At 34.4% G+C, this 12687-nt stretch overlaps 1 protein-coding gene across 6 annotated transcripts; it reads right to left on the reverse strand.

Annotated features, from left to right (window-relative positions):
- Positions 1-219: 219 nt before the first annotated feature.
- On the reverse strand, positions 220-9424 carry LOC104899254 (uncharacterized). Of its 6 annotated transcripts, XM_010686411.4 has the most exons (10): positions 9050-9400; positions 8879-8955; positions 7547-7911; positions 3138-3357; positions 2808-3055; positions 2230-2433; positions 2034-2135; positions 1831-1941; positions 1316-1747; positions 220-488 (listed from the first exon to the last, which is right to left on the reverse strand). In XM_010686411.4, exons 3-10 carry the CDS (start codon positions 7775-7777, stop codon positions 432-434), a joined length of 1605 nt encoding a protein of 534 aa, XP_010684713.3. In that variant the 5' UTR covers positions 7778-7911; positions 8879-8955; positions 9050-9400; the 3' UTR covers positions 220-431. The 6 variants fall into 6 exon arrangements, with proteins under 6 accessions (XP_010684713.3, XP_010684725.3, XP_048501338.2 ...); XM_010686423.4 differs by lacking the exon at positions 7547-7911 and having other exon boundaries at positions 9050-9401; XM_048645381.2 differs by lacking the exon at positions 2230-2433.
- Between the last annotated feature and the right edge of the window lie 3263 nt (positions 9425-12687).

Here is a 12687-nt window from a genome sequence, read left to right on the forward strand (position 1 = left end):
TAATAATATTAAAATGTTGCCCATCATCCCAAAAGCAACGACAATGCCTACAACAACAAAGTAAAATATGTTGCCCATGACATTGATAAGTGAAAGTAATACTAATGTTGCTTAATCAAGCTTAAGTAGTTATAGCATTTCTTGTATAAGAACTCAAAACACCTGTGAACTCATCATGACAACAATCAATTATAGCTAACAAAGTATTTCACAATAATCTCCTCTAAACTTGCTGAAATTCATGAAACAATATATATCCATGTGAATATCGAAAATCGAAACAAAATACAACCAAAAATCTAAAAACCAAATTAAGTCTAAACAATATCTTGCCAAAGAGTACTACTAATTATACTAATCTAATGATAGTATTTAGAGCATTCTGACCAAAAGGGTGTAAGGAAGCGACAATGGATAAGGTAAAGCATAAATCAAGTTAAGTCTTCGTCTTCATCTTCGTCATCTTCTTCTTCCATGGCGTTCACACACTGTAATTCCAATCAAATAGCAAAGGTAAGAAATCAATATATTAAAGTAAAGCAAGGATATTATATTTTAATTCCATCACAAAAAATGAATATATACTACATTGTTTAACCTATCATATACTACAATGAAAAAAGGCACCTAACATTTCATTGTTCGGACCTTATGAAAACTCAATAAAATTTCAACAAAGATATCAATCAAGGATCATAATAGGCACCATATCAATGTCAAAAGTTCTAGGATCTAGCTACCAAATGAAAACAATCCCTTAAAGCTTTGAGATTCAATCATAAAGCACTTTACTATTTGTATGTAACCAACATCCCCTAAAGTGGTAAAGAGGGTCTCATGTTTACTATTTAGTGTACATAAATTATAACCCAGTATAACCCATCCTCTTACTGTACACAGGAGAATCATAACATATATACCATTCACATAGATCCATCTAAAAGAATAAAAGTTTCAAAAATAATAATATAAAGATAGAGATAATGGGGTGGAGGAGAAGAAAAAAAGTGACATGATAGAAAAAGAGGATGGAGAGAGTCCAAGAGTTATAATTTAATTATAAGTATTTGTATAATAATCTTATATTATAGTTTATATTTGCTTCTTACTAATTGAAGTTTGCTGTAAATAAAAAAAAAATAAAAAAAATTGAAGTTTGCTGCATTATCGTACCCAATGTACCAACCATTTTTTTGTCCTCATAAATAGTAATAAGCAGTAGATATGAGTGAAATACCGAATTACTCAAACTGAATTTAGTGTGATCTGAGTGTGTTAATTAAGAAAATTAGAAAATTTTGCAAAAGGGGCGCACCTGATTGTTAGGAACATCTGTAGAAGCTGAAGAATGTAGTCGAAGCATTCCTGAGGTGCTAGGAAAACTTTGAGTGTCCTTTTGGGATTGACCATCAACCAACAAAGAGCCAAACATGCTAAGGTCAAAAGACATGTGAGGACTTTTTTCTTCCATTTGAGAGAAAAATGATCTTAGACCATTAGCTAACTCTGCCCTATCTTGGTTCCTCTTGTCTTCATAACTTTTTCTTATAGCTTGAACCTCCTCATCGTGCTTCTTTTTAGTCTCTTCTAAAATAGCCATATGTTTTAACTGGGTACAAGTAACACCCCTTCCATATAGGCGTAACTGACGTTTCTTTTTGTCACTAGAACTAAAAATAGTAGAAACGACACTCTCAACATCGTTCACTGTAGTAGTTGCCTGGGAATCTTGTTGTTTAAGTTCAGTCTAATAATCACACGAGAGATGGAAGATTAGTACAAATACTCTGATGTGCAACAATAATGTAAGACATGAACTTCGAATCTTACGATTAGTTTGTCTCTCGGGTCACCAGGCTTGCGCTTTGTCCGCTTTTCCTTACGAGTTTCAATAAACACTTGCGTCGGTGTCGGATCTTTGGTGGTTTTTCTTTCTTTTTTCTACATATATGAAGTGCAAGTCATTTATCTTGAAAAATTAAAATTTTGTATAACTAGACCTTGAATAGAAAAAAAAACCATTAAATACACACCCAATCTTCTTTGACCCTAGCAAAACTCCTTGGTCCTACAGTATGCATTATATTCTTCTCCTTTCCCACTAGACGATTTGATGTGTTTCTTTCACTAATTTCCTGATACATATAAAGTCTTAAATGTGTGACCATTTCATAAGACAAAGAAACATGTAGCAGCACTGTAGCAATAATATTAGAAAAACTTCATTACTTTATGTTTTTCACCATGCCAAATTTTTAGTAAAGCCTTAAACATTGACTTTGGGACCCTTCTTGGTCGGTTTTTTATCCTCATTGCATCATTGTTATACTTTCGAAAGTGATTTTTTTTCAAACGACACTTGTAGCCTCTCCAACAAGCTCCAATAGTTCCTAAAACCCATTTCTTTCCCTCGATAGGGATAACATAATGTTTCTGCAATAATAATGAACAATTGATGTCAAGTATATTAGAAATTAAAGGATAAAGAAATTAAATTAACTTTCTAATGGTCCATTGACCTCATGTGTTGCAGACTCTAGGAGAACATTATCAAGTATAAAGTCACTCTACATACAATTGTCTGCAAACTATAGGACAAAATCTATGTGATCCATATATCATATCTTACTAATTTGGGTGAAAAGAGGATTAAAAGATATCTATAGGTTTCATCCACCATCTTTCTTGTTTAGGTTATGTAAATTGACGACACTGAAGTGGTTTAGAGGTAATCATCATTGCTCACTATTTCAACGTTTATGAAGTAGACAAGGATTTCACATATTTAATTATATTGACTAACTTACCGTGACATACTCCCAAAGTTCCTCTTTCTTATCTTTGCCAATTTTGGGCCAACTTTCAATAGTTAATGGTAGTATATTTGCTTTTCGAGCAATTGTTCCCAAGAAGCTAGTAAACTCATTAACTGTTTCGTTGTCGGGGCCAATAGGCTGAAAGTTTTCATTCAAAATAATTTGCAAGCGCTCTTCTTCATTTCGTCCATGGACTTTGTAACACATAGTAGGTCCTCTTCTTGCCTTTCCATCATCATCTATTACAAAACATAGAAATTCGAAAGTACAGAAGTTATAAAATTTAAAAAATGTGTAAGTAGAAGAGTGAAATTAACTTACCATCTTGCTTATTAGTCTTATTCCTGCTAAGCTCCCCTTGTTCATTAGAATTTCTCGTTTCCTCTTCTGGTGTTTCACTTGTTTTTTTTTTTTGTTCGATTAAAAGTTGTCGAGTTGCACGACCACGTGTAGATGAGAGACCTTGAAATCTCTGTTGTTTCTTCTTGAATGCCATAGCCAATGCCATAGCTTTTGGAATCGCATTTTTCACTTTGCAAATCTGCAATATGCCAAAATAAAGGGGAAAAAAAGAAAGAAGTACAATACACTAATATTAAATATATATATATATATATATTATATATATATATATATATATATATATATATATATATAATACTAATACACAACATTCTAGTGCAAAACGAACATTATCTAGGTAATAGATCTCAACTTATATGTAGATGAAAGGAAATATAAATTTGCAGGAAGGATATAATTTACTAGATACAATAAAATACTTTAATCAAGTCTGTGAACAAATTTTAAAGTTCAATCATTAGAAAAATATTATTAGCTAAGATGCGTGCATAAAATCCCATAAAGTATCATCTTCAATATCATCATCTGAAGCATCCATCTCAAAATCAGGTTCTGTGTTCAACATGCGTGCTGGAACATCAACAGTTGTAGTAGGCATGTTCTCTCTTAACCAACTCACATCATGAACATCACTATGAGTCACTAATGGTAGACTAACATCAGTAAGCTCACTCCAATAAGATTCCCCAAGATCTGCATCTAAACCTTCATTCATATCAAACAACTCTATAGGGATTGCCTTCATAACATAATGCCAATCTTTTTCTATAGAGTCTTGCACATAAAAAAGGGTATACCTGATTCGCCATCACAAATGGGTCGTTAGAGTAACATAATCTACTGAAATTGGCATATGTCAGCCCATACTCATCTTGCTCTACTTGAAACCAATTACAACGAAACAATACCACTTTAAAATGTCCAAAATAATCAAACTCCAGAATATCTTTCACTACTCCATAATATGTGACATTCCCCACAACAGGATTTTGATCCCTAGAACTTGCAAAGCTCGGAGTTAAAGATATTAAGCTAACTCCACTGCATTGTGTTCTCTTTTTGAGTCCTGTGCAACTGTAGAAAATCGATAACCATTTATAAGGTACCCCTTAAAACTTCTAACAGTATAATCAGGTCCTCGTGAGAGAGCTTTGATTTCTTGCGAAACACTTTCATTGTCTACATGGTCTCTGAACCATGTAACAAAATCATGACTATGGTTTTGTGCTCTAACCCACCTCTTTCTTTTACCTTGAGTATGACGATTGTTAACTAAGCCTTGATGTTCTCTACAAAATATGCCAAAAAAATAATTATTAATTAATCATAATATGAGCTAACTGTGAATTTGTTGAACTTAGATTAAACCTTTTTTCAAAAGAAATTATAAAACAATCACTAGATTTTGCATTTTTACCGTCTGTAATCATCAATTTGATCGCAATTGAAAAGTAGATAACGATGGTCTTGGGTCCAAGTATTGTCATCCAAAGAAACTCTTTTGCCTCTGTTGTTCTTCTTAACACCTAAAGGACGTCCAACATCAGGAAAAAGGCCTCCTTCCGGGGAGGAAGTATCATCACAGTTTCTTGATGGTCGACTAAGCTTTGAACTGAAATCGTCATGTAGATATCGGGAACAGAAAACAAGGCATTCTTCTGCTAAATAACCCTCTGCAATCGAGCCTTCAGGTCTACTCCTATTTTTCACATACGACTTCAATTTACCCAAATACCTCTCCTTGGAATACATCCACCTACCTTGCACAGGTCCCCCAAGCTTAACTTCATCTACGAGATGTATTGATAAGTGAACCATTATGTCAAAGAAACTAGGCACGAAGATCCTCTCAAGATGGCAAAGTATATCTACAATTTCAGATTGTAGATGTTTAAGATCTTTAGGTTCAAGAGCTTTCTTACATAAAGCTTTAAAAGAGGACCCTAGCCTAATTAAAGCTGATGCTACTTGCTTTGGAAGTGTTTTCCTAACTGCAACTTGTAGCAAATAATGAAGTATAAAGTGGGCATCATGACTCTTGTAACCTGTGATTTTTCTCTCATTAGACTGAACTGATCTAGAGATGTTTGATGCACAACCATCAGGAAACTTTGCTCTTTTTATGACATTGCAGAACAAATCTTTTTCTTGAGATGACATTGAAAAGCAAGCTGTAGAATATGAACGTTTTGCATTATCTTCGGTTCTCTTTGGATGAAGTTCCTTTCTTATACCCATATCTTGCAAATCAAAACGAGCTCCTATGCTATCTTTAGTCTTTCCAGGAATATCAAGCAAAGTTCCAAGCACATTATCACATATGTTCTTCTCAATATGCATCACATCAAGGTTATGACGCAAAGTATTTGTTTTCCAATAGGGAAGATCAAAGAAAATAGAAATCTTTTTCCAAGGAAATTTCTTTTTACCCTTTTTTTGTGTCTTTCCAAACTTATTTTCAAATCCTTGTAGCTCTTCTAATATATCATATCCTGATAATGTAGAAGGAGGTGGCCTTGTCTCTACAGTACCATCAAAAGCACTCTTATTACGACGCCAAGGATGACTTAACTTAAGAAATCTACGATGGCCCATATAACACATTTTTCTACTGTATTTCAAGTACTTGGACCATGTCTCATGATTACAAGAAGGGCAAGCAAATTTACCTTTAGTACTCCATCTTGATAACATTGCATAACCAGGGAAGTCGCTAATTGTCCATAATAATGCTGCCCTTAAGGTAAAAGTTTCATTTGATTTGGCATCATAAGTATCAATTCCAACTTCCCACAACACCTTCAATTCATCCACCAAAGGCTGCAAGTAAATATCTATGTCATAACCTGGAGAACGAGGACCAGGAATAATTAAAGACATAATATTATACTCCGACTTATTGAATAACCAAGGTGGCAAATTATATACTGTTAATACAACTGGCCAAATACTATAAGAGACACTCATGGTTCTAAATGGGTTAAACCCATCACTAGTAAGACCAAGCCTGACATTTCGGAACTCTTTTGCAAATTGAGGATGTGAAACATCAAAATCCTTCCAACCTTGACCATCAGCAGGATGCCTTAACTTATCATCTTTGAGACGACCATTCTCATGCCATGTCATCAGTTCAGCTGTTTTAGAACACATGAATAGCCTCTGCAATCTAGGTATTAGAGGAAAGTAGCGTAAAACTTTAGCAGGAACTCCATGTTCTGGCAGAGCACCTTCCTCCTTTTGTTTCTCATCTAACTTCCACCTTGAAGCTTTACAAACATGACAAAACTTATCATTTTGACGTTCCTTCCAGTAGAGCATACAATCATTAGGACAATCATCTATTTTCTTATAACCAAGTCCAAGGTTTTTCACCATTTTCTTAGCATGCCTAAAGGACTGGGGAAGTTTTGCAAATGGAAAGGCTAAACATAATGACTTCATGAGATCATCAAAAGAATTATTACTCCATCCGTTAACACATTTCAAGAGATAGAGGCGAACTGTGAAGGAAAGCACTGAAAAATCTGTACAACCTGGATATAACTCCACCCGTGCATCCTCTAGTAGTTTATAAAACTTCTTAGCACTCTCATTAGGTCCCTTTTGAACCTCCTCTTCTGGAAAACTTGTAGAACCCTCTACAACATCTCTATAAGCATCATGTATCATCCCAACCGTATCGTCATATGTGCTTAAATTATCGCTTTGCAAACCTTCCCTTTGCAACAACCTTGAAGTCAATCCTTCACCGTGAAAATTCCACACTTTATACCTCTTATTAAATTTGTGAACAATCAAGTGATCATAGACCACCTCCCTCGTGAACCAAAATCGATTAACACACTTAACACAAGGGCATAAAATTTCAGGTTCATCATCTTCCTCAACCTCCACAGTTGAATTGTTAAACGCAAAATCAAGAAAACACTCAACTCCTTCAATATATACTTCTGTGTTTTGGGGTGCATCAATCCAATCTTTGTTCAAGTGTTCCATACTTAACACTGTATAATGTTTATGTGATATTAAAAAAAAAGCTATCATCGTTTTTTTTTGTACATTGCAAAATAATCAATATATGAATTCAGGTAGCATTTTTGTAACCACAAAGAGATCATAACACATATTATACAGAGCAAATTAAGCATAAATTAACAACACATACATGATTATTTCTAAACATGGATTAGAATAAATTTCTAGTAAAAAAACATGAATATGCATTCAGGTAGCATTTTTGTAACCACAAAGAGATCATAACACATATTATCCAGAGCAAATTAAGCATAAATTAACACACATACATGATTATTTCTAAACATGGATTAGAACAAATTTCTAGTAAAAAAACATGAAGCAACTACCTTCCTAGGAGGAGATTTGGTTCCTTGATTACTTAAAGTCTCTTCATCATTGGATAACTCCTCAGTAGATGAACTAAAATCGTGCTCCGAATTGACGTCCTGCTCGGGCCTATAGAGCTCATCTTCCTCCATGACCTTTTTATATTTACCCTTACTAATGCGATTATTTTGAACTCGAGCCATTAGTGAACTAGCCTTTTCCTGCAGACCTAAAAATAGCAATTTTGACATATTTTCCTTAATCCTTAGCGTTCAAAGCCTCTCATATTCAGTAGTTGTTGGTTCATGAGTTCCAAGATGTTGATAATTACTTCGACCTCCTGTTGCTCCAAGCTTAGTGGTTTTTTTCTTTGTCATACTTGCAGCTAGAAAATAATTACTCACCGTTAATATCTATAAGTTTCGTTATTCTAAGCTTTAATGGAGTAAAAATTACTTCAACAAAATCAATATACTAATAAAGTTGCAAACTAGAGAAAGTGACAGAACATAGGAAAGAGGTGGAAGAGACTAGAAACACTATTCTTTAGTCCTATAAAGGTATATATCTGACTTTTATAGAATGTAATCTATAGTTATGTTTCTTTTTTTTTTTTTTTTTAAATAATTGTTTCTACTCCTATATCTTTTAATTTAGGCAATTACCTTTTCCTTAATTTTTTATTAATTTACCACTATATCATGTTGACCATATGCAGATTAAGTTATACTAAGCCCTTAGTAGCTTATTTGTTGAAAGGGATCAAGACAAGAAGATCTCTTTTACTACCAATGATATATCCATGGTCAAGATCATATAATAAAATAAATTCATATTGTGGCATTAACACTTAGCATAAACTACCCTTATTTAGCAACTTAGCCAAGACACTTCCAATTATTAGATAGTGTTCATGTATTACTACTGGACATACTAACCAGTCTTACCTCGATACACCACTGTAATCAATCGTAAAATGTGAACTAATAAATGTCATCAATAATTACATGCTTTTGAAGATACAACTCTAGCCAATCAATAACACAAATACATGACTAAAGTTCAGATTTTGGGCATGAAGACACAAATACAAGAATAGAATTCAAATATAGGGTATAAAATACACAAATTAAAATTAGTGACATAAATCAAACAAATATTATATATACTGATTCAATAAACCAATTCTTCATTTAATTTTAAATAACAAACACATAACAATTAGATTTGACACGAAAATTAGGGGGAAGATGTTAGAGAAGGGTCTGGTAGAAATCAAAATTCCAATAAATGATTGACAAAAAAACCACATGAAATTATATATATGATAAGGAGTTGGAGAGAAGGGATACCTTGGAGATGTTAAGGGATGACAAAATCCGGCTGCATGTAAGCTGAATTCCTAGGATAACAATACTTGAATTGTGCACTGGGAAAATTGTTAGTGAAACGATTGTGAGTAGGAGTAGAGAAAGTGCATCAATTGCAAATTATATTGGAAGCTGAATTAAAAATTAACTTACCTATAGTAGTTTCAGCATCTACAAGGAGAGGAGATGAGAGTAGAAACTAGAAAGGGAGGGGCGACTGGCGAGGGTAGTAGTACTCTCTGTCTCTCTGTAACTGAATGTTAGTGGGGAATTTTTTTTCCTAGTAATATACTATTATGGAGCGAAATATTTCCGCCATTTTAGTAGCAGTAGGTAGTTTTTCCTTTTTTTTTCCCGCTTTTGACGTGTTACAATTTTCTTTGCTTGATCTTGGAATTCATCTTATCTATATAAAAAAATATATTAAAGGAAAAATTCACAAGAGATAGCTTAACTATTAGCCATTTTTTTTATAAGTTCCAATTATGGATTATTTCCCACAGGTCTCAAATTTACTATCTTGTGATTTTCATAGGTCCCCAGTTACTCATAACCGGTTTAGAAGGTAAGGTTTTTTAAATTTTTACCATCTTCGAACACTTTCGTCAAGTGACAAAGACCTATAAAATGGAGCATATGTTTAAAAATCTTACCTTTTAAACAGTTTATAAGTAATTCAGGACTTATAAAAACTACAAGATGGTAAACAATTGGGACCTATAGGGAGTAATCCATTGTTGGGACTTATAAAAGAAAATAGGTTAATAGTTGGGCCCGCTCTTATGAATTTCTCCTATATTAAAAGGTGTTCCTAAACAAGGAACGGTGTCACGTGGAGCTCTCTCTAGGGGAATTTTAGTTCATGTAATCCATGTATAATAATTTTGATCCCATGACCTCAAGTTCATATACTAAAGTTTTAACCACTAGACCAAGTTGTATTTTGTGTTATCGTTTTAAAGTACAATATTGATAAATGAAAATTTTTCTTACTTGGAGAATAGCCCAGATCTAAAAACTAGTTTTGTTTTAAAATATGATATAGTCATTCACAAAATATTAATATGGCATTTCTAAAGACAAATATACTAATATATAAATCTGGAGTACACTTTCTTTTTTCATCCATCTCAGAGTACTCTTTGCACTTGTATATTTGGATATGATCCACTATTATTTTAATAAAAAAGATTATAGGATGGAGGAGTAATAAATTAGGATTAGATGTAATTTTTGGCAAGAATATATCTTGAGCTATTGGTAGACTTGGTAAATGCATTACATTCAATGGAATAAAACATCATTTGTATGGCTTGAGGTTTGGCTATGAATTAGTATACTTATTATTAATCAACACATATCCCATGCACAACGTTTTAGGAAGTACACGAAGTGGGAAGATGATGAGTTACTATTTTAGTCTTAAAGTTTTTTTGATTGAAGATCATGGGTATATTTCTATTATGAAAAAATTATTTTGTGTGGTTAAATTAATTGGTGGTGTGTTATTAGTGTCGTAATTAATATAGGATGACCACACACCAAATTCACAAGCCTCAAGAGCTTGGAATGGATTATTTATGGGCTAAGCCCGCACGACCCACGAGATGGCTAGGTTGGATCAGCCAACCGTATTATTGGCCACCTTTACGATGCACATTACATTGCATATAATACATTGAATTCGTTGCCAAAGATTGGCAACATGAGTGTAGTTGTTACCAAGTAAGGCAATGGTTCATCTATTGTCGTATTCTTAGGCAACATTTCTTAAAACATGTTGCCCTAGACAAGAAATTGGCAACAGGAATAGTAGTTGTTGCCTTACACGATTTATGGCAACACTTTCCTTGTTGTTGCTTTATAATCAAGTGTAATTAGTTTCAGTTCAAGGTAACACATTAATGGTGTTGCCTTAGACTAGAAAAGGTAATGATTTATGTAGTGTTGCAATTTTATATGTTGCCTATTCTCATTATTTTTGTAGTGTCACCTACTGCAAACTCATCTTCTAGTCATCTTAAATCGGCATAACTCTTTTGCCTATCTTGAGCAGCTTGAATTCTAGCCTGAATCATTTTGACATTTTGGACGGTCTCCTCAATAAACTCTATCCCAAATACTATATTCCCACTATAATCATTCTAACAAATGGGACTTCTACATTTCCTTCCTACAGTGCCTCAAAATGAGCCATCTTAATGCTCGCATGGTAACTAATGTTATATTATTACCTCTAAGGATTAAACCTTTCACATTGGTCTCTTACGCTCAATTTGCACTTTCTGACAAGTTAGACACTAGACACGAATTAAGCGACCTCACACTTCATGATTGGCCTCAATAGATCTCTTTAAGGTCCTTATACAACTTGTCACCTCAGGGTGCACAGAATACAGAGTGTTATGCCCCTCATGCATAAGACATCTCTTAAAATCATCGCACTTTTGTGGTACACACCACCTTCCCTTAAACCTCAAACTTCCATCATCATGGGTCTTAAAGTCGGCTTCCATACCTTGCTTCATTTTCTCCTTATCTTATCTATGTGCTCATCCCCAACTTGACCCTCTTTGATCTCGTCGAAAACTTACAACCCCAAAGATAAAGCGCTCAATCTTGCCTCACTTTCCCCATGATTTATAATTTCTAGGCTCAGCCTTTTCATATCTCGACACAACTCCTCAGGGACTATCAAGGCACTCACGCTATGGCTCGACTTTCTACTTAAGGCATTAGTGACTACATTCGCTTTCCCCTCATGATACTGGATGTCTAGGTCGTAGTCTTTAACCAGTTCCAACCATCTTCTCTGCCTCATATTAAGGTATTTCTAGGTGAAAATGTACTTCAAGCTCTTATGGTCGGTAAATATCTTATAAGTTGTCCCATAGAGGTAATGTCTCCAAATCTTCAATGCAAACACTATAGCAACTAACTCTAGATCGTTGGTAGGGTAATTAGCCTCATAAGGTTTCAACTGACGCGATGCATACACAATTACCTTCCCATTATGCTGTAACACACATCCCAAACCATTCTTTGAAGGATCACTATACACCTCAAATCCCTCATTCCCATCAAGCAGTGTTAAAATAGGTGCGGAGGTTAAACGTTCCTTCAAAATCTGAAAGGCTTCTTCACACATTTCACTCCATTCAAATTTTGACTCTATCTTCTTCAAGTTGGTCATGAGTCTCGCTATCTTCGAGAAATCTCTCACAAATCTCATATAATAGCCAACTAGACCTAGGAAACTTTGAATATCTGACACATTCTTTAGGGTTGGCCACTCACTCACAGCTTGAATCTTAGCAGGATCTACAGAGACTCCTTCCTTAGACACATAGTGACCCAAAAACGCTACCTTCTCCAAACGGAACTCACACTTAGAGAACTTGGCATATAATTGATTCGTCCTAAGTGTCTCCAAGATGATTCTCAAATGCTCATCATGTTGTACCTTGTTCCTCAAACATATCAGCATATCATCAATAAAAATCACCACGAACTTATCTAGAAACTCATGGAAAATCCTATTCATTAAGTCCATAAATATGGCAGGAGCATTGGTTAACCCAAACGACCTTATAGTGAACTCATAATGACCATAACGCGTCCTAAATGCAGTCTTAGGTACATCCTTAGCAGCTGCCCTCAACTGGTGATACCCCGACCGTAAATCAATCTTGGAGAACACACTCGCTCCATTTAATTGGTCGAATAGGTCATGTATTCTAGACAAAGGATACTTGTTCTTGATGGTTAAATTGTTCAATTCCCTTTAGTCA

The sequence above is a fragment of the Beta vulgaris genome, chromosome 1 (genome assembly GCF_026745355.1).
Source record: "Beta vulgaris subsp. vulgaris cultivar EL10 chromosome 1, EL10.2, whole genome shotgun sequence".
In the NCBI taxonomy this organism is placed as follows: domain Eukaryota; kingdom Viridiplantae; phylum Streptophyta; class Magnoliopsida; order Caryophyllales; family Amaranthaceae; genus Beta; species Beta vulgaris.